The 25,545-nt window shown below is 51.9% G+C and overlaps 7 protein-coding genes across 7 annotated transcripts; 4 read left to right on the top strand and 3 right to left on the bottom strand.

Annotated features, from left to right (window-relative positions):
• Positions 1 to 18: 18 nt before the first annotated feature.
• V8C40DRAFT_247211 (WD40-repeat-containing domain protein) lies at positions 19 to 2,357 on the top strand. The gene is made up of 3 exons (XM_083216278.1): positions 19 to 420; positions 514 to 1,511; positions 1,574 to 2,357. The coding sequence occupies exons 2-3, from the start codon at positions 556 to 558 to the stop codon at positions 2,103 to 2,105; spliced, it is 1,488 nt and encodes a 495-aa protein (XP_083072747.1). The 5' UTR covers positions 19 to 420; positions 514 to 555; the 3' UTR covers positions 2,106 to 2,357.
• Positions 2,358 to 4,614: 2,257 nt separating this feature from the next.
• Positions 4,615 to 5,845, top strand: V8C40DRAFT_30234 (uncharacterized protein). Its single transcript, XM_083222808.1, has one exon. It carries the CDS (start codon positions 4,805 to 4,807, stop codon positions 5,774 to 5,776), a length of 972 nt encoding a protein of 323 aa, XP_083072748.1. The 5' UTR covers positions 4,615 to 4,804; the 3' UTR covers positions 5,777 to 5,845.
• A 589-nt stretch (positions 5,846 to 6,434) lies between these two features.
• Positions 6,435 to 9,772, top strand: V8C40DRAFT_30236 (uncharacterized protein). The gene is made up of 2 exons (XM_083222809.1): positions 6,435 to 6,823; positions 6,893 to 9,772. The coding sequence occupies exons 1-2, from the start codon at positions 6,746 to 6,748 to the stop codon at positions 9,518 to 9,520; spliced, it is 2,706 nt and encodes a 901-aa protein (XP_083072749.1). The 5' UTR covers positions 6,435 to 6,745; the 3' UTR covers positions 9,521 to 9,772.
• A 291-nt stretch (positions 9,773 to 10,063) lies between these two features.
• V8C40DRAFT_247217 (cytidine deaminase) lies at positions 10,064 to 11,420 on the bottom strand. The gene is made up of 3 exons (XM_083216279.1): positions 10,871 to 11,420; positions 10,560 to 10,641; positions 10,064 to 10,372 (listed from the first exon to the last, which is right to left on the bottom strand). The coding sequence occupies exons 1-3, from the start codon at positions 11,236 to 11,238 to the stop codon at positions 10,313 to 10,315; spliced, it is 510 nt and encodes a 169-aa protein (XP_083072750.1). The 5' UTR covers positions 11,239 to 11,420; the 3' UTR covers positions 10,064 to 10,312.
• A 1,168-nt stretch (positions 11,421 to 12,588) lies between these two features.
• V8C40DRAFT_275266 (uncharacterized protein) lies at positions 12,589 to 16,627 on the bottom strand (the record flags this gene model as incomplete). The annotated part of the gene is made up of 2 exons (XM_083220683.1): positions 12,589 to 13,133; positions 13,204 to 16,627. The coding sequence occupies 2 exons, from the start codon at positions 16,625 to 16,627 to the stop codon at positions 12,589 to 12,591; spliced, it is 3,969 nt and encodes a 1,322-aa protein (XP_083072751.1).
• Positions 16,628 to 18,376: 1,749 nt separating this feature from the next.
• V8C40DRAFT_247223 (SDR family oxidoreductase) lies at positions 18,377 to 20,173 on the top strand. The gene is made up of 4 exons (XM_083216280.1): positions 18,377 to 18,877; positions 18,951 to 19,144; positions 19,216 to 19,280; positions 19,349 to 20,173. The coding sequence occupies exons 1-4, from the start codon at positions 18,823 to 18,825 to the stop codon at positions 19,953 to 19,955; spliced, it is 921 nt and encodes a 306-aa protein (XP_083072752.1). The 5' UTR covers positions 18,377 to 18,822; the 3' UTR covers positions 19,956 to 20,173.
• On the bottom strand, positions 20,149 to 24,968 carry V8C40DRAFT_247227 (ankyrin repeat-containing domain protein). Its single transcript, XM_083216281.1, has 3 exons — positions 23,403 to 24,968; positions 22,521 to 23,337; positions 20,149 to 22,465 (listed from the first exon to the last, which is right to left on the bottom strand). The coding sequence occupies exons 1-3, from the start codon at positions 24,478 to 24,480 to the stop codon at positions 20,245 to 20,247; spliced, it is 4,116 nt and encodes a 1,371-aa protein (XP_083072753.1). The 5' UTR covers positions 24,481 to 24,968; the 3' UTR covers positions 20,149 to 20,244.
• Between the last annotated feature and the right edge of the window lie 577 nt (positions 24,969 to 25,545).

Here is a 25,545-nt window from a genome sequence, read left to right on the forward strand (position 1 = left end):
CTTCGTCATCATCCCACAGGGAAAGCATTTTCTGCTTTCCATAATCTGCGCCGTCAAATCGATATACCCTGCAACCCTCTTGTCACATGCGGCCTAGGATCTGAGATCAATGGTGACCCATCTGCCAAGACATGGGCAACAAAGATTTGAGCTGCGCTTTGTAGGCGAATGTCCAAGCACATGCCATTGACATTTGTGGCAATACTTGCGCCTTATTACTTAGTACCTAGTGTAGCTCCAGGCTTGTATGCGTACGTACGAGTACAATACGGCGCCACAATCCCTTTGATACAGTAGCTGCACGTAGATGGGCAATTATACGCGAAGATTTCCTCGGGAGCATCTCACTCTGCAGAAGGCGAGAGAATTCTATCCCCTGTTCCGCGTACGGGAGTGCCGCTCCCCCCTTATGTAAAAAAGGTACGTACTCCAGATGCTTGTTTGAACCGCAAATCCCTGTGACGCGACCGGACCCACCAAAAAATCCCAGAGCCTTACTTGCGCTTGTGCCAGCCTTTCCCAAGCTTCAGCCTCGTCCTCTGCAGCACCTCAACCATGAGCTCTCCCGACGAGCTGGCGAGGGACACGCCTCCGCCATACAAACGACGAAGGACCGGCGATACTCCGTCTCCGCGGTCGAGCTCTCCCGATGTATTGGCCGGGGATCCAGATGATTTCCGCCCGCCCAGGCGAGTGTCGCAGCGCGGCGGTGGCCTGAGCCAGAGCCCAACCAAGGCGCAGTATCTCAACGACTTCTCTCGGTCGCAGACGCCGTCGCGGCCTCCCTCGGAGTTGGCTCGTCGGTCGCGATCAGCGTCGAGTTCCGGGTCGAGGACGCGCTCGCAGTCGCCTGTCCACTCAACGCCGTCTCCCTCAAGAACCCCTCGATCGCAACACCGCTCACGCTCGCCTACGTCTACAACCCAGTCGAGATCAGAATCCTCTTCTCCAGAACCACAGCAGCTCACTCCTCCTAGAGAACCGCTCAAGCCCAATTACAGGGCGCGCCTCGTGCTACGCGGACACACCAAGGCGGTTTCTCAGGTTCGCATCTCTCCGAACGGCCGCTTCATTGCTTCTGCGTCAGCCGACGCGACTGTCAAGATATGGGATGCCGCCACGGGGGCTCATATGGACACATTGGTTGGCCACATGGCTGGCGTAAGTTGCGTCGCGTGGACTCCAGACAGCAATACACTGGCGAGCGGCTCTGATGACAAGGCAATCCGGCTATGGGATCGAGTCACTGGGCGACCGAAGACGACGGCTCGGAAATCAGCGGGGCAGGAGATGGCACCGTTGCGAGGACATCACAATTACATTCACTGCCTGGCCTTTTCACCAAAAGGCAACATTTTGGCCAGTGGATCATATGACGAAGCTGTATTCCTTTGGGACGTACGGGCTGGACGGTTGATGAGGAGTCTCCCCGCCCACAGCGACCCGGTATCAGGCATCGACTTTTGTCGAGATGGCACTCTGGTCGTCAGTTGCTCAACGGACGGATTGATGTGAGTTTTGTGTACCCTGTGTTTATACGAGCCTGAAATCGCATATACTGATACTTGTGAAGCCGTGTATGGGACACAATGACCGGTCAGTGTTTACGAACTCTAGTCCACGAAGACAACCCGGCCGTAACCAACGTCTGCTTCTCTCCCAACGGCCGATTTATCCTTGCGTTCAACCTCGACAATTGCATTCGATTATGGGACTACATTTCGGGTAGCGTCAAAAAGACGTATCAAGGCCATACCAATCAGAGCTTCGCTATTGGTGGTTGTTTTGGTGTCCTCGATGGCGAGGCGTTCATCGCCTCCGCGAGCGAGGACGGAGATGTTATACTCTGGGATGTCAAGAACAAAGAGGTGCTGCAGCGAGTGCATGGTCACGAGGGTGTGTGTTTCTGGGTGGACGTCCACGGCGAGACGATGGCGACTGCGGGGCAGGACGGCTCGGTCAGGGTGTATCGGCATATCAAGCAGTCTGGTGAGGTAAACGGAAACGGGACAAGGGAACTGTCAAAGCCTCCCAGTCAGGGAATGCTCCAGGGAGAGTTGCCAATACGGCAGGATGATGTTAAGCTGGAGGATGCTATGAGTTGATGGATTGGCTTGTAAGAATATGTCATTACAGCGTTTATTCGTTTTCTTTTAACTCTGCGTGTCTCAATTCAGCTTGGAGTGTGTAGGAAATAGCACAAGGCTGTTTTATGGATAACATCAATCACCATGAAATTCTTCGTTAATAGAAGGATGATTGGAAAATTGGCGTCAGCCAACAGAGCGGCAGAGCAGCACGGGAGAGCATTTTAGTGCCACAAACAATCTACATCAAAACTACTTTTTATGGTAAATGCTCTTTCAATTTGCTGCGCCATTTTGTCTCTCAATGCCAGAATCTTGCATATTACCCGCAAGTTTAGTTTGCAGATACAGGGTAGCTTCTTCTCCGGTATCGGGTTATCAGCTTGAGAGTTGATCACAACTCATATATATGCGGTGATAAACCCGTTGATCTTTGACATGTGAATGAATTGATATGGTAACGTATATCTGGTGGTGCTTGTAATTGAATATGTGGTTGGTTGTGTCAAAGGGGGGTTTTACGCCTTACGTTGAGTTTGATAATCTACATGTGACATTTTCCACCAAGGCTCTCCTGCCCACTTCCCCGCGTGTTGGTGAGCTCAACTAGCATTTAGTAGGAATGACTTGCAGAGAGCTAACACAACAACTTGAAAGCTTTGCCTTGGTCCTTTTTTTGCATCACATGCCTTGATCTTCTGCATGCTCTGCTCTGCTCCGCTCTGTGAAAGGCGCGTCATTTGATTTACACATGCAAGCGTTTTCCGGCTCCAGCAGCCACGATCCGCTAAGGGGACTTTTTTTTTACCGGCACGATGACATCTTTTGACAATCTCAAATTGACAACCTGGAAGAGGCTAGCATAAAGTTGGGAGCGAGAAAAAAAAAAAAGGCGCGCCACTATATCGCCCGAAGGGCTTGACAGATTTGTTCCATGTCATTTATGTACATTCTTTCCTTCTTTTCCTTAACGCCTCCGTCACGCTAGCTGAGTAAGACGGCGGCGACAAGCTCGGAAGGTGTTTTTTCTGGGCATTTGCTCGCAACGTGCGGCGGTGGGCCGGAGTGCGGAAGCCGGGCAGTCCGTAGTGGCAACTTCAAGGTTCGATTTTTTCACTTGATGTTGCTGCAGTTTTCCCATGTTTAGTCCAACAGACCAGGCACTTTGTCGGTGAAGGGAGCGACACTGCTAGCACCTAATGGGTCAATGGTCTACAGCCCGGCAAAGCGAGTCAAGTCGAGTTCCATCCTGCCGCAGGCTAGTATCGCTAGCTCAGGCCATTGGCGGTTGGGGGGATGAGGATATTGTGCTCGCCCAGTGAATTAGCCAAATTCCATTTTGTCGCCCTTTTGGTGGCGGGATGGGCGTGGATGTCACCAGGGCGTTTTTTACAATTGTTCGAAACAACAAACATCTTAATGTAGATGAACAAGCGTCAGGGTCTTCTTTTTGCTGCGGACGATACAGAGACGAGTCATGTACTTTGGCGCTGTTGATTGGCCGGATAAGGCTCAACTCGGTTCGGCGGTGCGTGCTTCGAACTTTTGCATGGAGAAGTTTGGGGAAAGAAGAAGCAGCGTGAGAGGTACATGGCCGACGCACGCACCTGGCTGCATGTGGCATGTACATGGAGCTTGCATTAGCACGACCTGAATAGGCGCTATTTTGCAGGTCGAAATGTCGGGGAGCGCCCTTTTAGGGGCTTCCATGATCCCCTCAGCGCATTGACTCGCCCGTGGTTCGGTGGAAGAAGCGTCAAGAGGCCCCAGAAACGAACAGCGGGCTTCCAGTGGCGCGCCTTCTCCGCGCCACGCCAGCGCCGGCCGCTAGACTCGCACTCGACAGTGCATTGCATGTGGTGGAAAGGCGACATGCGAGCCCTGCAACGGCCAGTGGCTGGCGCGGTACCGCCTGGACAGGCAATCGATAGACGCCCACCTGCTCGATACAGGCAGCCGAATTGGACGGCTCTTGCCTGCCACACAGCCAGACGTCAACAAGAAGGACCCTTGAGGGGGCGCTTTCTTTTTTTCCCTCTCTCCCCTCCATAATCCCGACTCGGAGCTTCGTCTTCGTCGTCTTTCCTCTTTATTCTTCCTCCTCTCCTCCTCTTCCTCCATCCTCGTCGGCTCTTCACCACAGTTCGTCCTTTCGCCTTCGCCTTCGCCTGCATCGCCCGGCTATCTCGGACTCAGGCCTGCGGTTTTCCCGGTTCGGCTCGCGCGCTCAGGAATTGGCCTGCCAGGGCGCCGACGCCGCTGTTTATTTTGTCCACCCCCTGCCCTCAACCAGTCTCAGGAGACAGGAATGTCGGCTTGGCCTTGACAACCTGTAAAAAGGTCGGGTCGCCGCCATTGCCGTTGCGCTCACCGGTTGCAAACTCTTGATTGTCGCTCCAAACGCCCGGGCGCTCTTGAGACGTCGACTCTTTTTCAGATCGTTGCACGCTGTGTCAGCCCTGTTGCGCTGATTCATATCCACCTACCTGATACCCTCCGCATTTCTCTCCACCGAGTTGATACTTTTGCCTCACCCTCAAGCCAAAAGGAAAAAAAAAAGGTCACGACAACCCCGACAGCACCCTCTCTCACAGCGTTCTTTTCCCTCTCGCCATACTCGCCTCCGTATCTTTGCTGTCGGATAACCTCGTCTTCACCGGCAACGTCACTTCTTGGTCGCAGCCTCCCCCGTATGCAACTCTCACAAGGCCCTCAAGATGGAGCCCGTTCCTGAGACGGAGCGCATGGAGGAGTTTCGTTCCGTTCCCTCAGCCAAGGCTCGCGCCAACGGGTCACACGCTCTTTCCACACTCGATTTTGAGACGGCCAGAAAACCACCGAACTTGCGGCGGAGCACAGACCCAAGCCCAACATCTACAAACGCCTTCTCATGGACCCCTATGGTCGCCCTTCCGTATCGCCCCCGGACAACGTCCCCTCTTTCTGGTAGCGCTCATGTTCGTTCACGGTCCGCCGCTAGCATTGGCGCCTCGCCCATGGGCCGTACGCAGTCCATGCCCGGAGTCACTGGCTCGGGCCACCTGCTCTACTCTCCCCATTTCCGTCCAGCCAGTCCTGCGCAATCACCTAGCAGAGTCCGCACGCCGCGAAAACCAGTGGATGAGTCGTTTCCTATGACGTCTCCCGTCCGGACATCAGTTCTTGACCACGACCGACTTCCTGCTGATAGGAGCGGCTCTCCTGTAATGGGCGTGTCAACCAATGGCACATTAACACGAGTTCGCCGGCCCTCATCGCCGATTCGAAATCTTTCCCAGTCCAGCACTGGATCTCTTCCGACCCTGCCCAGCACACCGACCTCCAGCTCGTCATCTCTCTACAGGGCATATGATCCCTTCTCCAGCAGTTACGGAGCCCTTTCCTCTGTACCCTCCACGCCGACATCGCTGAGGTCGCGTAGCCCCAGTATCTCGAGCTTGGAAACTATCCCGGACTCGCCCGATGCTGAGGAGGCGGCACTTGAAGCTGAGAAACAGGCCCAGCTAAAGGCTGCGGCTGAGATAACGGAGGCAGGGGACTCATCGGATGCAAAAGGACGGGGCAGTCTGGACCTGCCCGCCCGTGGTCGCACAATGGCTTTTGGCTCCAAAGACAAACGGAAGCGGTGGAGCGTCTGCGGTGCTGAGCGGCGTGGCGACATCGACCTGGAAACGATCTGGGAGGACTGAATGCATGCCCCGGTGGCAACTTTGAAATTATGAATGACACTGCATATGAGCGTGCGCAGACTTGTTTTTGTTTTTCCTGTTTTTTTCTTCTTTCTCTCTTTTACTAGGTTTGGTACACACGGGAAGGTCACTTTGTTTCACTTGACTTTCCAGGCGCACGGGACACGAGACGAGCATTGTGAAATTTTTTCGGAAATTGGCGCATACACACACTTATGCATATTGCTTTCTCCCGCACCTTTTTGATGGACAATTTTCTTTAAACCCACTCTTGTTTTTGTTGTGCGACCAGAGACGCAGCGGGCGTTTAAAATGAGAGTGTCTCTGGTCCGGATACCCTTTTGCATATCTACGTCTTACAACAAGGACTTTCAATGGCACGTCTGCTCCAAGCAGAGCAGCCACGCTCAGAACACAGAAAAAGCTATACGCCAGACTATGGCACAATGAATCAATTGGTTTCGTGAAATCTCAAATTTCTTGGCACGTGAATCTCCTCTCGTTGTGTTCCCTTGACATTGACTCTTGACCGTTCCTCTGACTATCAATGTTTTTTCTTGTTTGGGGGCCCAAGCAGGGCGAAGTCGCTCCCTTGCTCCCTTTCCGCCTGGCCTGCAGATGTGGCTGATTACCTGTACACCGCGAGCGCACTATTGCACGGGATGATCCCCATCCGATAGTCTCCCTGCTTCCAAAGGGCTCATCCCGAGGGTCTTATTTGGGTTCCAGATTCATATTGTTATCATGCAGGGGCTGGGAGTTGTGATATAAAACTTGGGTCTTCCATCTCGTGCTCTGGGAGATGAATCCTCGTCCTGAACGTCTCCCGGCATAATCTCTTGACAGGCCGTCCACTCATTATATATTGTCCCCTCAAGTATCTGGTTGATGTTTATAATTTTCTTTTTTGACCCCCCTTTTTAATTCAATCTTTTGTGTTTTGCATTGAGAGCCTAGAACTGAGTTGACATGCGGTTTCTCACATTGTTTGCAGCCACTGGGCTGCTATCCATGGTGGATGCCTCTCCAGGGGCAGAGAGCGAGAAGGTATGTGGGATGACACGAAACTTCCGTGGTACTGTTGTAAATCGTGGTACTAATGGATGACATGAATAGCTGGGAGCTGAAGAGCGTGCTATTGATGAGATGGCCAAGGGCCTCTTGGATAAGAAGGCCTACATCTTACCAACATGCGCTACACTCAGCATCATCACGACCACCACGTTGACTGTTGAGACGACCATCTATGTCACTCCCACGGTCCACACTGAAGGGCTACCGCCATCCTCGACGCCTCCCAATGTGGTCACGTCTACTACAACGGTGACTTTTCACCCATCCGTGCCACCCTACTCTCCTCCTGGCGGCGGCTCCAGCACCACTCATATCCTGCCCAGCCTCTCTACCTCAAGGGCCTCCAGCACACCTAGTAACCCCTTCACGTCTTCGCAGTCTTCTGCCACTTCCAAGACATCCTCAACTGGCCCGGGCGGTCAGTTTGTGACCTCGTCGGCCTCCACCACTGTCAGGTCTTCGACCACCGTGAGGTCTTCGACGACAGGACCTCCTGCTGGTTCTTCCACGACTTCAGGAAGAGTGTCTACTACTCGGTCAACCAATTCCGGTAGCATCTCAAGCACTGCGTCTACTACCTCACGTACTGCTTCGTCGTCTGTGCCCGCATCTGGTTCTTCGTCGTCTACTTCTGGCACTGCCTCTAGCACGTCTTCGACACCTCCAGGCGGCCAGTTCGTGACTTCTTCTACCACTGTCAGCAGCCGTGCCTCATCTTCCACCGCTTCCAGCGGAGTGTCATCCACACAGTCCATTACCTCATCTGGCAGAGTTTCATCTACCCAGTCTTCCAACACGTCAAGCGGAGTGTCATCCACACAGTCCACGACCTCATCTGGCAGAGTGTCATCTACGCAGTCGTCCACCACGTCAAGCGGAGTGTCATCTACTCAGTCCAGCACTTCTGGAACGGCCTCTTCTACCACTTCTTCAGGTCCCCCTGGTGGTCAGTTTTTGACGTCTTCCACATCTATTGGCAGGTCTTCCACCACGTCGTCAGCCACCAGCTCTGAAACAGATGACTGCGACCCAACAGGTGAACCCAGCAGCAGCGGAGTATCGTCTACGCAGTCGTCTACCACATCGGGTGGAGTGTTCATTACTCAGTCTACCAGCTCATCAAGCACATCTGGGACGGCTTCTTCTACCAGCTCGGCTAGCACTTCTGGGACAGCTTCTTCCACCACCTCTTCCGGTCCCCCAGGTGGCCAGTTCCTGACATCGTCCACATCCATTGGCGGCTCTTCCACCACTTCAGCTACCATCTCTGTGCCAACTGACACGGACGACTGTGACCCAACAGGTGAACCCAGCAGCAGCAGCAGCCTCGTGAGCTCTACCACATCGGGCGGAGTGTTTATCACTCAGTCTACCAGCTCAGCCGGCACTTCTGGGACCGCTTCTTCTACCACTTCTGGTCCCCCCGGTGGTCAGTTCTTGACATCGTCCACATCCGTCGGCGGCTCTTCTGCCACCTCAGGCCCCCCTGGCGGTCAGTCCTCCACTTCAGGTACTGCTTCTTCTACCACTTCTGGTCCCCCCGGTGGTCAGTTCTTGACTTCGTCCACATCCATTGGCGGCTCCTCAACTACCGCTTCCGCCACCAACTCGGTGCCAACCGACACGGATGACTGCGACCCTACAGATGAACCCACGCCAAGCGCCACCTCATCTACCTCTGCCGTGTCCTCCACTTCTGCCACCTCTTCAGGCCCCCCTGGCGGTCAGTTCTTGACATCGTCTACATCCGTCGGCGGCTCTTCTACCACCTCAGGCCCCGCTGGCAGCCAGTCCTCCACTTCAGGTACTGCTTCTTCTACCACCTCAGGCACTGCCTCTTCTACCACCTCCGGCCCCCCTGGTGGTCAGTTCTTGACATCGTCCGCGTCCATTGGTGGCTCTTCTACTACTTCCGCCACCATCTCTGTGCCCACCGACACGGATGACTGCGACCCAACAGACGAACCCACACTTGGTGCCACTTCATCTACCGCCTCGTCGGCTGTGACATCTTTCACCGGAGGCTCCACTTCCGGGGGCATATTTATAACCCAAGCCTCCTCTACGTCGGCTCCCAGCACACCAAGCTCCCCTACGTCGGCTTCGACCCCTACACCTGCCGTGCCCACTGATGATGGTGACGACGACGACTGTGATCCCACGGATTCTGTCTCTGCAAGCAGCACCTTTGCCCCGCCGATTTTCATCACTCGGAGCTCTACAGTTGGTCAGGGCAGCTCAACTAGCATTGTCCCCGTTGTGCCTACCTCCTTCTCTGTCCCTGGAGGTGCCTTCAACGACCATGTTTCTTCCAGCAGTGTCACTGTTCCCATCAGTGTCTCTGTTCCCATCATTGCTGTGACAAGTGGTTTGAACACTCCTGCTAATCCCACTGGTACTCCCACACCCGGCGATGATGATGACTGCGACGACAACGAGTACCCCCTGCCTCCCCTGCCTACTCTGCCTACTCTCCCTGGCTCCGGAGCCTCGTCTACCAGACCCGGTGGCGCATTCCTCACTGTCACCACCTTTAGCACACAGGGCCCATCTACCCGCGTCCCCACAACATTTGCAACCGTGTCTCGCACATCAGCCGCTCCCGCCGCTCCCAGTCCCTCCGATACTAATAACAACACTGGCAATGGCGGCGACGATGACGACTGCTAGAGGGTTTAATTTCATGTAACATTCATCAAGCTGGCCAAGACACAAAAGGCACGGCTCTGGAAGTGGATTGAAACACAATTTGATGAGAAGCAACAAAGATGTGTGACATTGGGCCAGTTATGTTGTCTCTTTTCTTTTTTTCAACTTCTACTTCTATTTGGAATACATAGATAATACATACGATATTTTACATACAAAGTACAGCACAGCATTTGAACACGCACAGGGAGGGTCTTACGGGAATACTGGTATCAACGGACAGAATGATATGGGCAATGGGAACGTGCGGGATATGGATGAAATGAGGGGATTTCACTTCTTTGGATGACTTTGCTTTTTTATTTCGATTCTTTCAAAATTGGTTTCATGTACTTCTACGCTGTTCCCCCTAAACCATGACCAATCTTGCTGTATCCTGACTAGGATCTTTTTTACCTTACCTTACTTTCTCTCCTCCTCTTAGCAGAACCAAAAATACGAAGGGCCTGTATCCAGCACATTGTGATGAGTCCCACGTCTCCTCCCCTGCATTCGGTCAAGGCATTGCGGAAATTGTCTTTCAAGACATGCATTATCTTATATTACCCTGTTCTACTATCAAATAAAAAACTGTATCCATTTCCAAATCCACAATATCAAAAAACTTCCCTTCAGATGCATTGTCATTAAATTAGACTTGTGACACCGCTGCGACTTTGTCGGTTCCATCCGCCCCTTCCCTGGACATCCCTTGCAGCTGCACCAAGATCAATAGTGTCAAAACGTACGGTCATCAAAGGAAAGACACGTCAATCAATATCCCGAGGCGCCAGGAGGCGGGAGAGCCTCTGGGCCGAACGACATGGGGAGAAGCTGCAAGGGAGGAAACATGTCAGCCAATGAATGGTGTTGTTGGGCCCTGTGTGCCGTGTGTTTGACAGGTAGCTAGCTTGATAGCTTGGTTCCACGACGGCTGATGTGCATGTCGTAAAGCGGGAGCAAAGGTAAAAAACAAGGCACAATGTCTGTCTGAGCTGCAAGGGAGAATGAATAGACTTACTTGTTCGATTGTCATGACAACGTAGTCGGAGTTTTTGTCAAACATGATGACGGGAGTCTGCAGGGAGCAAAACTCGCGGATGCTGCCAGCCAAGCGGTTAGTTTTCAGCTGCCAAAGCCAAGCCAAGCCATCTCGATGCTGTCTCTCCATCCTCCCGTGCTCCTTTCTTCTTCTTCTCCTTTTTCGTCCTTCCCGCTGCTCTCTCCCTTGCATAACCCAATCTAAACCCGCCACACTAAACATCGCCACCACCACCTCACCGAGAAAAAAACAAGAAAAAGAAAGAAAAAATAGACCGGACTAGAACTCACAACTGCCTGCACATCCCGCAAGGGCTCGCCGGCGGACTAATATCCGTCGCCACAGCAATCGCCCGAAAGTTCCTAATACCACTCGTCACCGCCGTCCCAAAGGCCACCCTCTCGGCGCACGTCCCGACGGGATACGACGCGTTCTCCACGTTGGCCCCCGGCACATAGACAACTTCCCCGGCGTCGTCGGCGCACAGCAGCGTCGCGCCCACGCGGAACCGGCTGTAGCGGCAGTACGCGGTGGCCTTTGCCGCCGTGGCGCGGCGCTGCAGCTCGGCGAACTCGGTGGTGGTGATGTTGAGACTTGCGCAGGTTGAGGCGATTTGGGCCGCGTCGGCGCCGGAGTGGATGGGCGGGTTGGTGGACATGGTTGTGTGTGTGTGTGTAGATTTTACTCGGATATCAAAGATGGATAGATAGATAAGGGGGCAGTCACTGTTCGTCTTCTCGTATCTCGTTATCCAAAAACAAAAGACGTCAATCAAATAAATTATAGTAATTACACCTCCTTTGCACAGAATGCTCAGAAGGGGGGTTCTCAAGATCGCCCGGGGAAAGAAAAAGAAAGGGAAAAAGAAGAAAAAAAAAGGGAGAAGAAAAAACAGCACTTTATCAATTCCGGGGGCGCCTCGCTTCCCCCCCACCGGAACACGCCGTAGATGCGGGGCGTCAGGCGGGGGAAAGTGCCATGGCAGCGACGGCAGGCGCCGGCTTGGCTCCTCGCCGAATGCGGACGGCACCTGCCTGCATTGCTGCGCTGGCGGGTTTCTTGGCGGTCTACCTGATAGATATGTTCCGGGGGAGGAGATACAAGTACGCCGCGGATACCTGGCTTCTGCATACGATAAGGGCCGTGTTGCGAGGTACAACGTCTGGTTGCTTTGCCGTATCGTATCGCCCAGCTATCAGCTGAGCTGGCATATCTCTTGGTCATATTACGTACTTTGTACTCGGACTGCGTAATCTATTGGCAAATCGGTGTCCACTTTAAACGCGTATCCAATTCTGCCGTCTGACCCTCGAATATCCTTTCTCACGAAGTTCTTGTTCAACTACCGCTCTCTTACAACGTGTATTCGTATATGTATTTGCGCTCGAAAAGAGGAAAAAAAAACCAACAAGTAGATAAAATGAAAAAAAAAAAAAGCAAGAGAGAAAGAAAACAAGGTTCCGTCGCCCTTCTTTCCTGACTCCCAGTAGGTACAGGTAGTTTGCTCAAAATATAGTTCATATCCTTTCATCCCCTCCTCGAATAGCCCGTATTTCCTCCATGTCAATTTCCCGCCCACCAATTATCCAGGCTGTCCAGTTTCTTTGTTTGCATGTAAAGTGTCAAACATTGGCATACCAACTCCGGACTCTCATCCCTGATGCAATCTTTGTGTGTGTGTAGGTATCGTCGAAGCAAAATATCACCCTTTCCTCCCATATTTGTTCAAAGGCTGCTGAAATAAAAAAAAATAAAAAAAGGGGAAGGAATAACAAGAGAGCCAAATAACAAGTAAATGACGTGCAAAATCCGTTAATCCTCCATGTAATGCTCGCTTATTGATGGTTCCATGTCATTTGCATATGTCAACGGCAAAAGAAGAGAAGAAGCAAAGCAGAAGAAAAAGAAGAAGCCAAAATTCCCACTCCGGTACGAACCAAAGAGAGAAAAGAATAAAAGAAAAAGCAAAAGGCCTTTTTCGTTTATAAACTGCACCTTGTTTCGCCCCTTAGTAAAATCCATCTGGCCCAACGCTGGTCCTGGTCGACGTGGCCGACACAAACGGCGACAGAGACGATCCACTAGCATCGCTGGGCGTCGCCGGCTCGACTACTTGGTTTCTGATGGTCATTATCCACTCATGCTGCAGCAGTTCTATTGCCGTCGATCTCTGCTTAGGATCTCGTGTAAAGCACTTGGTGAGGAAGTCGATGCCCGAAGGGCTGAGCTGCTCTGGCGACGGGAGCTGCGGCGGGTTGCCCTGGGCAATGTTGTACATGATGGCCCATTCGTTGTCCAGATTGGCCCATGGCCGTCGTCCAGTTGCCATTTCGAGAATCACGCATCCCAGGGACCAGATGTCCACCGACCCAGCCTTACCGGGGTTATCGCCCTTGATCACCTCGGGCGACATGTACATGGGAGTTCCGGTCATGGACTTGTTTGGCTTTGTGGCGTGTAGATCGGCGGCCATTGTTCGCCCCTGACGAGCAATGAGCTTGGCAGCGCCAAAGTCTACATACTTGATAATGCCATTGTGGTCGAGAAGAATGTCTGATGATTCATGTTAGCATTTTCCGACCAGAACAGAAAAAAAAGCAGATTGTAGTTAAGAAAGACTCACTCTCAGGCTTAATATCTCGATGAGCTATTCCACTCTCATGTAGATACGCGAGGCCCTCTAGCAGCTGCAGCGCATACACCATAATGACCTCTTCCTCTTCGATGCGGCCGTGTTCCAGCAGGCTGGCCAGGGACCCTCCAGAGCAAAACTCCATGAAGATGTACACGCGATCTCGGTGCACTTCGATGCCGTGATATGATACAACGTTGGGGTGGTCCAGCACTTCCAGCACCCGCATCTCCTCGCGAATCGACTCGGCAATCGTGGGGATCAGCTTGGGGTCCTGGAGCCGAATCTCCTTGACCGCCATCAGATGGCCCGTGTCCAAGTTCATAGCTGCGTACACGTTGCCAAATGTGCCTCCGCCCACAAACTGACCCTGCTGCCATCGCACCGTGACGTTTGTCGCCGACGCCGATAGGTAGGCTAGCGATCGGTCGGCCTCGTTGTTCGTCTCCAGCACTCGGCCCAGTGCTCGCCGCTCGGCCTCCTTATCTTGCCGAAACTCGTCCACGCGAATGAGCTTCTCCAGTCGCTGCTCGGTAACACCCAGCGTGGCCTCGTCGTCGTCCAGCATCTTGTTCTTGTCCTTCCTAAACTGACTCACAAGATTTTCGATTCTTTCCTTCTCGGCTTGGGCGGCCAAGCTGGATCTCGCCCCCATAATGTCAAAGTGCGAGATCAGGACAGACATGCACCCGCCGACCTTGGCACGCACCCTTTCATACTCCTCCTGGCCCAGACCCAAGATGTGGCGCCCGCGAGTCATGCCCATGGCAAACTCGAGAGCAGTCACCGCCCACCTGAATGTTCTTCGATCCGACGCCACGCAGTCATCGCAGATGAAGCTGACCCAGTCCAGCGCCAGCTTGGTCAGTTGGATGTTGTTCATCTGTCGTCGGTTGGCGTCCATGTATAAGAGTGAACGCTGGCCAAATTCCGTGGCCGAAATGAAGCACGTTTGAATGAGCTCCTGGCAATCCTTGCCTCTTGTCTGTTTCCTGATAACCTCGACGCTCTCCATGAATGCGTTGGATAGCTTGTAGGCCGTGCTGCGAATATCGGCCAGCCTCGTGTGGACCTTGTGAATGTTGGGCCGCGACTCCAATGCCAGGTCAAGGTGCATGTCGATGGCGTCGAGAAAGTTCCTTCGCGCGTTGGCGATGGCATCGCTTCCCGTGGTGCAGAGCCGAACTTGCCCGGTCTTCATCTCAATATTCTGCTCCTTGACCGGCACGCCCACGACCTCGCCAAACCATGAAAGGCGGGCCTCTGGTTTGAGGATGAGGACGTACTGATCGCCGGAATCGTCGGCGAATCGATCAGCAGAGGTAATGGCCAACATGGGCGAGATATCGTCAAGCCTGTGCCTCATTTCTGGAGACGCAATCAAGTAGATGTTCAGAGACTCAAACACGCCGTACGTGTCCACCTGGAAGTGGCCCGACGCCACCAGGTGGTCGTAAAATACCTGCAGCTCTCCCGGCCCCAGAGAGATGTTAAAGTCGCAGGCGTGCTCGTAGTTTTCGCTCAGCCTCCTCGAAAAGCGCTGAAGCATCCTCTGCCGGACGCGCACAGAATCCAAGGCGGCCTTGTATCGCTTGCTCATCTCTGGCCCGCTCTCGTTGGGCTTCTCCAAGAGCTCTCTCTCAAACATGGTGCTCAGGCGCTTAAAGGCCTTCAACGTCAGCGAACTAAACTGCTCTGCAACCTCAATGTTACCGCGTTGAAGGTTTCCGCCAATCAGGTTGGCAAAGTCCCACTCCTGAAACAACAGCTCGGCTTCCTTGAAGGTGTTTTTATTACCGGTGAGCTTCCAGTTGAGCAGCTTGAAATAGTATTTGAGGGCCCCCAGCACCACCGCATCGAACGTCTCATCAATGCAGGGAGGCAGGTCCCACCCGGGTTCCGGTTTCTCAATCTCGAGATACTCAGTCTTGATCCTGATGGCGAACCGCAGGAGCAGCTGGAACTGGGAGATCATCTGATCTTGCATCAACGGATTTTGCTGGGCCGTGTCCTTCATCTTCTTAGCATACTCCAGTCGCGTTTTGGTAATCTCCTCAATCAGGCGTGAAGGAAAGCTGATGAGGGTCAGCAGCTCATCGAGGTATGGCGGCAGGTGTCGTTTCTGGAAAGGGATCGAGTTGTAGATCAGCGTCTCCTTTGCTTTTTTGATGACGTTTGATATTGGCACCAGCATTCCCAACTGGACCAAATCGCCCCTGAGGATAACCTTTGCGTTCTCGTTGTACAGCGACTGGAGACCATCTTCCTTCATCAGCCTATCGAGGAACGAAGTCTCATCCGTGGTGATGCCATCGACGGCCGGGGAACGCTGCTTGGTCCTGGAAAAGTCCAACTCATCGTTTCCGACCCACTTCTTAAGAATGGCGAGCTCGGTGTTGATCATCTCGTTTGTGTTATACCAAGACATGATGGCTTCGTAGGCTTCCAAGAACTGGGGGGAAACGGCAGTCTTGTGCTCAGCGACGAGAGCTGTCCAAGAAGGATACATGCTCTGGCACTTTTCAATCTTCTTGACCACGTCCTTGACTTGCTCGTAGGGTGGCTTCCCCGCCTCGTTGGTTCCCTTGACTTCGAAGTTGATGACCTCGTCCAAGAGACGATCCACGGTCGCCCGGCCATCCTCCATCATGCGCTTCTGAACCGGAAGACGCCTTCCACATGATTCAGCTCGGAGCTCGAGCCACAGCTCTTGTCTGTATGTCGCCCTGTTGGTGGTGGTATCGGTAGCATTGATCAGGCGCTTCTTCTCCTGCCGGACGACATCTCCCGTCAATACGGCCTCCAGCATACCGTGCCACTCCAACCGTTCCCGGTTTTCGGGTATTGAGATGTCTTCTTCCGTCGGCTGTATGTCGTCGTTGCCGTAAAACATGATGGTCTCTTGGTCGAGGCGGTCGTCAAAGGGACCCTCAGAGGATGGGGTCTCACCCTCCGAGTCCGATTCATTTCCGGTTTGTGTCTGGAACTGACTAAAATATTCGCCCGTGTAGCCTCCTTGTCGCAGTGTCTGGACGTATGCTCTCTCTTGCGCCCGAAAGCGGCTGTCGCTCTGCCGCGGTCGCGTCTTGGACGAGGATCGGGCTCCCTCTGAGAAGGACGCCTGTGACTGCGGAGCGGGCTTTCGTGATGTGGAAGGGTTGTACGTATTGGAGGGCATTCGCACGGGGGCCGAGGGACGTTGAAGAGTATACGGCGCGTCGGCCTCTCCCGCGCTGGGCCGCTTGGGAGGCGGGCCGCCATTGATGTGCGTGCCGGGCGGCAACGAGCTCAGCGAGCCGGTGATGCTGTTTGGGGCGTCAGCATATCTGCTGAGCGATCCCAGCTCATCCTGACGCTCGATGGTGTTGTGGTCGGCGCCGTTGGACTCAGGAGACGAGTCCTCGTCTTCGATCATGGCGTGCTTCATGTGCTGCAGGAGCAGGTTGGATGCAACGCCTTCGTCGTCGTCGCTGCCGCCGGAGAATCGCACAGCTCGGTCCAGCGAGTTGGGCATTGTTGGGTGCTCGGGCAGCAAATCGAAATCGAGATCGCCTGGGTTATGTTGTTTTTCGCCCCAGCTCTCTCCTAGCTGGACAAGGTCAAGGTCCGCGGTGCTCCCTAGTCTATATATTTCTGACTGCAGCTTCGGGCACCCCCCAGCGCTGGGCGGGCGCAAAGGCTGGCAATGGGAATCGTCCGAGTAGGGCGGATGAGTGGCGACAGGCGGTACTCAGTCCAACATGTGTACACGATGCAGTGGTGTCGATAGCTTTTGCGATATTTGATGCTGGTGGGGGATGTTGAAGTGAAATTAGCTGAGCTGATGTTGGTACGGAGTAGAATACTAGTAGAGGCTGCATGCACGATGAAATATGGGCAAGGCTAGCTGGAGGTGTTTCGTTCGTCACTCAGGACGCGGAGCTGGAGCCTGTTACCGGCTGGCGAATAGCAGGGCCAGGGCGAGGCGTGGTGGACTGTTAGTGGACTGTAGTGGACTGTAGTGGACTGTAGTGGACTGCAGTGGACTTGTAGGGGGCAGGGATAACGCTGGCATTGGCCTGTGCTGCTGTAATTTTTGGGGCGTGGCGGCAAGTTTTACTGGGCTGCGTGCGTGTTCTTTTTGTCTGGGCTAGGTTCCGAAGCGGAGAAAATGCGGTGCCAGCTCACTCAATGCATGCAGGCACCCTGCACTCTGTGTGTGTTTGGCATTGATTGATTTATTCGATCAATGCCTTCATGCTGCGATTGCTGATTCGAGTATTGAATGTGAGGGGGACTGGCGTGATAGGAGGGAGATAAATGCTTGAATCCAATGTATCAATCTCTACGTATTCCAATTGCGAGGTACTGATTAGCACGTGCGCTTATTTGGAGCAGTTACACGGAATAACTTGGTGATACCACCTATGTAGGGCTGTACCCGTTATTAACTCTTATTCAACTCGAGTCCCCTCGAATTGATGAGGAATCAGGTTCCATTCAATGTGCTGCTATCACGTCGATGAATCGCCTGACCATGCTACATCCAGAGTGAAATCAACAGATTTACCGCTCTCTCTGGCATCTGTGTACAGAGTCAGCAGTAAGCATGAGAAATACTCGAGCCGCCATAACAAGGTAAACCCTTGTTGAAGCCAGACGAGATGGTGTCCTTTCCATCCATCGACCACATGTTGGCTCCCCGACTGAATGTTTCACAGCATCAAGTCAGTGTCAGGTGAGTAGAGTGTCTTTCCAAAGCAAGCAGGGAATCAAGTGAGACGAGATATATGGTGTGCCTTGTGTAGGTATTGTCTGGGCAGTGATACATGTGACCAAGCCTGATGTTTCCTCTCAAAGCGCCAATGGAAACTTTTAAATGGTGTACTGCTAAAGAGATTCTCCGTCTCCATGTTCGTTGTGCTTGCCGCTCTGAATCCAGCAAGGAACCAACAATATATGGGCATGAATAGCTTCCCCAACAATGCCAAGATGTGTGTAATTGCAACCATGTTCAAAATGGAACATTCGATACGAGAAGGCCCAATTCAATTCTGGTTGGCGTTGGCGTTTGAACCAACCCACATGTGAATGCGAATGCGAACTTCCCTGTCCATCCATTCCCCGCGGATTTTTAGCATCGCCAGTGGCAAAAAACCACCCCCTAACTAAAATCAAGCTCAACCACTCGGAAGCAAAAGAAACATTGACAGTAAAACCATCGCACCAAACCAAAAGCCCTCCATGGAATTTTTACCCCAGAATCTGCGACTACTAATCGGTTTCGCCGCGGCCACTTTTAACGGCGCCCCACTCCGAAATACCGGCTTACCGAGGCACATGCGCATTCTGGGGATCCTTCAAGCTTACATCGACTCCATACTATCTGTAATCTTGCTCGATTTCGCCATGCATCGTCTGCCATTGTCACTGTCACTGTCACTATTTTCCGGTTGGACCGACGGATAACGGCTAACGGTCAGGCAAATATATCAATATCAACCGTCGCTCTGCCTCGTTGATTCAGTCCCCAAGATTCTCCCTCCTCTGTCTCTGTCCAACCCGTCCAACCGCACACCGATTGTTCCTTCATTCATCCTCTCCCAACAACACAGACATCGCGTCGCAACAATGTCGGTCCCCGAATCCAAATACTTGAGCGCCATATGGCGAGACAACATCTTCAGTGAGTCGCCTGCGCATGGAAATGACACAGACACGCGACACGTGTGGCTAACCCAATGTTTGCTCGCCCACAGAGGACAAGGTCATCTTCGTCACCGGCGGCGCAGGCACCATCTGCAGCATGCAGACCAGAGCAATGGTCCGACTCGGAGCGAACGCCTGTATCCTAGGCCGAAACGCCAGCAAGACGGAGGCTGCGGCCAAGGACATTGCAACAGCTCGGCCGGGTGCCAAGGTCATTGGCATTGGAGAATGCGACGTGCGCAAGGTAAATTGGATCTGGCCCTTGAACCGCAAACAAGATGTACAGCCAGTTGCTGACGACGGTCCCGACAATAGATTGAGAGCCTCGAGGCCGCGGCTGCGCGATGCGTCAAGGAGCTTGGAGGCATTGACTATGTAATGTGAGGAGCCATTCCTGTGCGCTGCTCCCCCCAACAGCGAATGCGATACTGACAACAGAGCCCAACAGTGCTGGTGCGGCGGGCAACTTTGTCGCCTCCATCGACAAAATCAGCTCCAACGCCTTCAAGACCGTCATGGACATTGACGTGATCGGCACCTACAACACCATCAAGGCCACAATCCCTTACCTCCTCCAGAGCTCGACCCCCCGCATCATCGCCGTCTCAGCAACCTTCCACTACACCGGCATGCCCTTCCAGTCGCACGTCTCCGCCGCCAAAGCCGCCGTGGACTCACTCATCGCCAACGTTGCGCTCGAGTACGGCCCCCGTGGTGTAGTCGCCAACGTCATCGCTCCCGGCCCCATCGCCGACACCGAGGGCATGGCCCGCCTGGCGAGCAGCAGGCCGGAGGAGATTGCCAAGTTCGCAAAGACGATTCCCTCCGGACGATACGGCACAGTCAAAGACATTGCGGATGCGACAGTGTTCCTTTTTAGCGATGCCTCTAGCTACATCAACGGCCAGATTATCCCCGTGGACGGTGCTTCGTGGAGAAGACAGGGAGCCTATACGGTTGGTGTGGATGCAGGTGTTGAATACCCTGACTTTCTCAAGTCGGAACAGATTTCCGAGGGTCTGAAGGGAGGAAAGAAGGACAAGTCTAAGCTTTAAGAGAAGCTGGAACGAAGAGAAGAGAAAGAAGAAAGATGTGGCGTTTGGGTGATGGGACGGAGAATTCTTGACTTAGACGACATGAGGCATATCGAGGCTGTTCTATTAACAGCCATAGAATTTAAAGCACAGCAATTTCAGAGTTATTTCTAGCTCGTATACAGAGTACACATTTTTATGAGCGCGTATACTTGAAACATATTCTTTCTTTTACTTAATTACATTTATGAAAGAACTTGCGAATCCACATGCCAAGGCAAAGAGGTAGCTATATAAAGCTTGTCTTCTGTTATAGCCCCTGAAGGGGAGAAGAACTAGCTTTGTTATCTACATCATAAGATAGGAGGGTTACGCTTTCAGTACCTTTGTTTAATAGTAACTGCGTAACTTCCCAGTGTCCTCTGTATCGTGCCAATGATAGCGGTGTCTGCCCGGCGTCATCCTTTGGGTCGATATAAGCGCCTGCGTCGAGAAGTAGCTGAACAACGGCCTTATGCCCCTTCTCTGCCGCATATGATAGCGGTGTCCGCCCGAATTTATCCTCCAAGTGAACATTAGCACCTTTATCAAGCAGTAGCCGAATAATAGCCTGATGCCCCTTCATTACTGCGTATAATAGCGGTGTCCGCCCGGCGTCATTTTTTGGGTCGATATAAGCGCCTTTATCAAGCAGTAGCCAAATAATAGTCTCATGCCCCTTCCAAGCTGCGTATGATAGCGGTGGCTGTCCGAATTTATCCTCCAAGTGAACATTAGCACCTTTATTAAGCAATAGCTGAACAGTAGCTATATGCCCGTTCCCTACTGCGTATGATAGCGGTGTTCTGCGATACTCAGGGCAAATTCTGTCTATCAGACAGCCAAGTGGCTGCTGGATGTTGGACATGTCTCCTTTCGATGTAAGTCTTGTCAGTAACTGCGGTTTTGACCCAATTTCCTCATCCATTGACACAAAGTCAGTGCCTTTATCTAGCAACAGCTGAGCGATGGCTGTGTGGCCCCTCTCTGCCGCATATGATAACGGAGTCCGGCCGCTGTTACTATCCGTCAAGTTGATATCAGCTCCTCTATGAAGCAATAGCTGAACAATAGCCACATGCCCGAACTCCACCGCCAATATGAGCGGGGTTCGACCCTGTTGATCCTTCAAGTTGATATCAAAACCTTTATCCAGGAATCGCTTAACAATAGCCACATGCCCACGATTTACTGCACATGATAGTGGTGTTGTTTTGTAAATATTTAATCCTATGCTGCGTAGCGACCAGTCTGCAGCCTCACGCTCTCGAATTGGGTACAACAGTAGCATTTCCTGGCTATTGCAGTCCTTTTCCATGTTGGCACCATTGTCAAGAAGAAGCTGTACAATTTCCTCGTGCCCGCACTGGATAGCTGAAACGAGTGGTGTAATAGGTTCACCCCTATTAGGTTTCAGGTCAACCATCGCCCCGTGTTTGAGGAGTAGCCTAGCGATGGCGACATTTCCGTTTGCTGCAGCCTTCAACAGGGGAGTGTGTCTGTAATAGTCATTTTTTGAGTCGACATTGACGCCGGCTTCGAGAAGCAGCTTGACAACTCCCTCATGGTTGTTCGTGACTGCATAAAATAATGGCGTGTTGTTCCAATTATCACTCGAGTCTGCTTCAACTCGTTTCGTCGCTAGCAGCCTTGCAGCGACAGCTACACTACCACTGTCTGCAGCCCAAGATAAAGGGGTCTTGCCTTGTTTATCCCTTATATCAGGGCTGTAGCCCTTTTCAAGCAGGTAGTCGGTTGCTCTCTCAATCCCGAAGCACGACGCCAGGTGCAGCCCCGTCATTTTTGTAAAAATAACTTGATCGCTCCAAGAAATTACCTGGGGTCTGACTTTCGACATTGCCTGACACGACGCCTCCACCTTCGTCTCGCATTCAAGAAAGTCCATGACTTCCTGACCTAATGTGGAAGCGTCTCGAGCGTGATGTCCCCAGTTATCTATGGCGTAACGATATAGCGGGTAGGACCACAGACGCTTTTCAATTTCACCGTGCCTGTGGCAGGGGCTGAAGGTATTGAATGACAGGTATGTAACGCAGATTTTCGCGATATAAGACTCTCCCTCCGGAAACCAAGTTTCCTTCGTCTTCTGGAGATATTCTTGAGTTGTGTAGTGGACTAGCCGGATAATTCCACTCTCTTCATCAGTCGCCACCAGCCCAGCACATACAGACTTTAGAACCTTCGCATCAGGCACGTAGTCGGTGTCGAATGCCGTCATATGTTCTCTTACTGCAAGCGCATGCTGCATCTCTGTGATAGAGAGAGGTCTTTTGGCGAGAGTAATCCAAGTCAAGATCCGCTTTGCAAGAGATCGAATAGCGTCTGTGTGGCCCTCGATTCTCTCCATGGCTTGCTTGTATATATCATGTAACCCTTCCACCCCTCTGCCCAACTTTTGCAAGACTTCCTTAATTTCTCCTCTTGTGGGCTGGCTCATGATTGTGTTGATATGAAAAGTTGCAAGGAGAAACCTAATATCAGCGTCAATTCAGTGGCTCTTTTGAATTAAAGGGCCATGTGGCATACATTCCATCGGCAGCTTTAAACACTCCGGCCCTGATTGTGTCTCGAATGTCATCATTGACAATATCCGAGCGCCGCAGTGACATTTGCCCGTCTAAGTAAGCTAGTACATCTTTTTCGTCCGCAGAAATCTCGACAGTTAGACATCTATCGAAGCGCCTCTTTATAGTGTCACTAATCCGAGAAGTCGCAAAGATATTTGCCCCGGTCTTAGTCTGAAGGGCGAATATTTCATCTAAGAGCCTTTGCCGACTCAAATCTTGGCATTCGTCAAGAGCATCAATTATGATAAAGATTCTTGAATATGCTGCAGCAGTAGAATGAAGCGCTGTCGTGATTTCATCAAGCAATGGCCGTGTCCGGCTCTTCTCGTGTTTGCTGTAGAGATCTTCGACGATCTTTGGTAGAGATGATTGGGCTTGAGCTAGCTGCTTTAGCAGGCTCGTGAGCAACTTTTCAGCCGTTTGCTCGTCTTGTTGCCGAAAGTTGCAATACACGTACGCAATACCGACTTGCGGGTCGTTCCGAAAATTGGCTAACAGATGGTTGACCACTATTGCTGTGATGATGGTTTTGCCAGCTCCAGGGATGCCGGGGCAAAATAATGTCTGTCCTTTAGTATTCAGCCATGTTTCGAACTTTGTCGACTCTAAGAACCACTGGCCTGTTCCTTCTTGTTTCCTGCTAATAAAATCGTTGTGCTGTGGAGCATAGTCAATCGGCGTAAGCCAGCCCAGGATAGCTTGGTGCTCTTGGCTATATTGTTTATGGACCAATTTATGGACATTCTTTTCCATGCCGTTAACTGTTTCTTGAACATCTACCACACTCGTGTATTAGTAGATAAGCGTTAAATTAATAATAGTTAACAGTGCTGAAGCTTACCTGAGATAATATCGATGATCCTCTGCTCTGCTGTGACACTACTCGGAGCGATCCGGTATAAAAGGTCTTTTGCATACGCAGCTGCTACCATGGCTGCGTAGCCTTGCCACTCCTTGTTCTTGTGGGAATCTGAGTAGTCGCATATACCGCGGATAATTAAGCAGGGAAAATGGTTCATCAGTCCCGCCGCCTCCATCTCGAAGCATAATACGTCTTTCTCTGCTGTAAGCTTATCTCGAAGTAAGGCGTTCTTCATCAGTTGGTTTGCTGAAGCAATGAGGCCATAATGAATTGCCGGGCTATCCTCGTCCTCATCTCTTTCAGGTCGTTTTATCAGCTCAGATTCATCACATGTAACGATGCAGCTTTCCTTGGTGTTTGGATGGACGACTCCAGTGGGATATAGCCTGTCACTGCTTTGGTCCGGTTTCTTATACTGGCGGCGTAGCCTCTTGTTGTTCTCAAGGACACTATTGACTGCTTCTTCAATCCGATGGCCTTTTCTCTCATATTGGGCCTGGATCCCTGCCAGTGCTGTCCGCAGAACAACGGGTGGTTGGTTCAAAAATCCCGTAGCCAAGAATTCCTGGCCCTGAATATTCTTGCCAAAGTCGTACTGGAGCAGCCCACCGTTGCCGTTCCTTGGAGCGCTGACTACAATGTCACCAAGACGGATGTCATGGCGTTTGCTTGGAGCTCCGCCCCCGATGCCGACCATCAACCCGATCCTAACGTTCTGAAAGGAGTGCATCATGTCCCTAGCAACAGCTGCTGCCGACGATATCCCGTATTCTCCCATGGGGAGGGTGGCGATGACAACATTGTGCTTCCCGATGCTGCCTAATGCATAGTTATTGTTGTCATGAGGTGGCACATATTCCGGCCCCTCGTGTTCTTCATCAAGAAACTCTTGCGCAGCAACGTACTCTACCTTTATGGCGCAGATCCACCCGACGGTATATTCATCAGGCTTCAACTTCCGCAGAGGAGCCGCCGCATCATCACCGTCCTTCATCCCCCCCCTCTCTCCTAATATGGGTTGCTGGTTATCACTAAGCTCAGAGTTTCTCTTGGACATATTTTAGGGTGTTTTCTGGCGGTAAGAAAGCATATCAGACGATGGGTGTTTGTGAGGATGGCTTCCATCTTGGGTGCGTTGTTGAGTTGGTCGCCGCAGTTTCTCGCTAAGTTCGTGGAGTCCGTTGGGCTGATATTCAGGCAGCAAATCCAGATAACCACAGCATCCTCCGCCAAGTCAGCCATACGGTGGCTATTGGACCGACAAGATGATACGTTGTCATAATCGTTGCATATTGGTCGCAATTGGTTGTAAAAGTGTAGAATGCCTCGCATCTCTTGACCAAGTTGTGCGAGGTAAGAATGGCGCTGACTAAGGTGATGCCTGCCGTTGTAAAAGAACTTCCTGGTGTCCTCCATCTAGAGGTGGTATGCAAGTTTAGATGATGAAAACGGAAATAGCTCATGTTTGGGATGACTAATAAGATGCCATTGCCCTTCTTGATTCTTGACATTTTTCTTTTAGAGACTGGGAGTAGCTAAGTATTCAGCACCCCAGCGACTGGTGAAAATCGAGATCGAAACCAGATGTGAAAGAACGCCGTTCATTTACTACTACAAACATTCACTTACATGTAAGTATTGACTAATATAGCTCTATTTTTCTACTATTTTACTACTTTGGGTGTATTTGTATACTACCTTAGGTAGGTAGGAGTATTCGATATTGGCTACGGTACGGGATGCTGCATAGCAAGATTGGGGAGCTGAAGAGATACGCATTCCCTAAAGAGCTGACCACTACTGATATGCAAAACAGCACAGATTGAACTTCAACGGGCCGTAGCGTTGAGAAGTTCTGAAGTTATAAGCATCCACAAGGCGCCCTTTACTCACCCGAGGCTGAACATCCATGGATACTATTGGCATTTCCACAACTCTATTGCTTCTCAGAGGAGAGTCAACTCAAACAACAGACTCATGACCATCGGCGCCATACATGGATACTTTACCTTTGTCTGTACGGAATATGACCCCACAAAGCAATATCTACTACCAATGCCAAGCTGAAAAGATCAATAGCGCAATGTACGGCACTCGTACCTCGTATCAATCTCGGTAAGCT

This window comes from Trichoderma camerunense, assembly GCF_050948025.1.
Source record: "Trichoderma camerunense strain CBS 138272 chromosome Unknown V8C40scaffold_10, whole genome shotgun sequence".
Classification (NCBI taxonomy): Eukaryota; Fungi; Ascomycota; class Sordariomycetes; order Hypocreales; family Hypocreaceae; genus Trichoderma; species Trichoderma camerunense.

Bases quoted from the DNA above. Each gene is read 5' to 3' on its own strand.
- V8C40DRAFT_247211 (XM_083216278.1), top strand. From the start codon at position 556: ATGAGCTCTCCCGACGAGCTGGCGAGGGACACGCCTCCGCCATACAAA. The intron at 1,512-1,573 runs GTGAGTTTTGTG...ATACTTGTGAAG, and splicing joins TGCTCAACGGACGGATTGAT to CCGTGTATGGGACACAATGA.
- V8C40DRAFT_30234 (XM_083222808.1), top strand. From the start codon at position 4,805: ATGGAGCCCGTTCCTGAGACGGAGCGCATGGAGGAGTTTCGTTCCGTT.
- V8C40DRAFT_30236 (XM_083222809.1), top strand. From the start codon at position 6,746: ATGCGGTTTCTCACATTGTTTGCAGCCACTGGGCTGCTATCCATGGTG. The intron at 6,824-6,892 runs GTATGTGGGATG...TGACATGAATAG, and splicing joins CAGGGGCAGAGAGCGAGAAG to CTGGGAGCTGAAGAGCGTGC.
- V8C40DRAFT_247217 (XM_083216279.1), bottom strand. From the start codon at position 11,238: ATGTCCACCAACCCGCCCATCCACTCCGGCGCCGACGCGGCCCAAATC. The intron at 10,642-10,870 runs GTGAGTTCTAGT...CTTGGCTGGCAG, and splicing joins TGCGGGATGTGCAGGCAGTT to CATCCGCGAGTTTTGCTCCC. The intron at 10,373-10,559 runs GTAAGTCTATTC...CCTCCCTTGCAG, and splicing joins TTGTCATGACAATCGAACAA to CTTCTCCCCATGTCGTTCGG.
- V8C40DRAFT_247223 (XM_083216280.1), top strand. From the start codon at position 18,823: ATGTCGGTCCCCGAATCCAAATACTTGAGCGCCATATGGCGAGACAAC. The intron at 18,878-18,950 runs GTGAGTCGCCTG...GCTCGCCCACAG, and splicing joins ATGGCGAGACAACATCTTCA to AGGACAAGGTCATCTTCGTC. The intron at 19,281-19,348 runs GTGAGGAGCCAT...AGAGCCCAACAG, and splicing joins GGAGGCATTGACTATGTAAT to TGCTGGTGCGGCGGGCAACT.
- V8C40DRAFT_247227 (XM_083216281.1), bottom strand. From the start codon at position 24,480: ATGTCCAAGAGAAACTCTGAGCTTAGTGATAACCAGCAACCCATATTA. The intron at 23,338-23,402 runs GTAAGCTTCAGC...CGAGTGTGGTAG, and splicing joins GATCATCGATATTATCTCAG to ATGTTCAAGAAACAGTTAAC. The intron at 22,466-22,520 runs GTATGCCACATG...CGCTGATATTAG, and splicing joins TTTAAAGCTGCCGATGGAAT to GTTTCTCCTTGCAACTTTTC.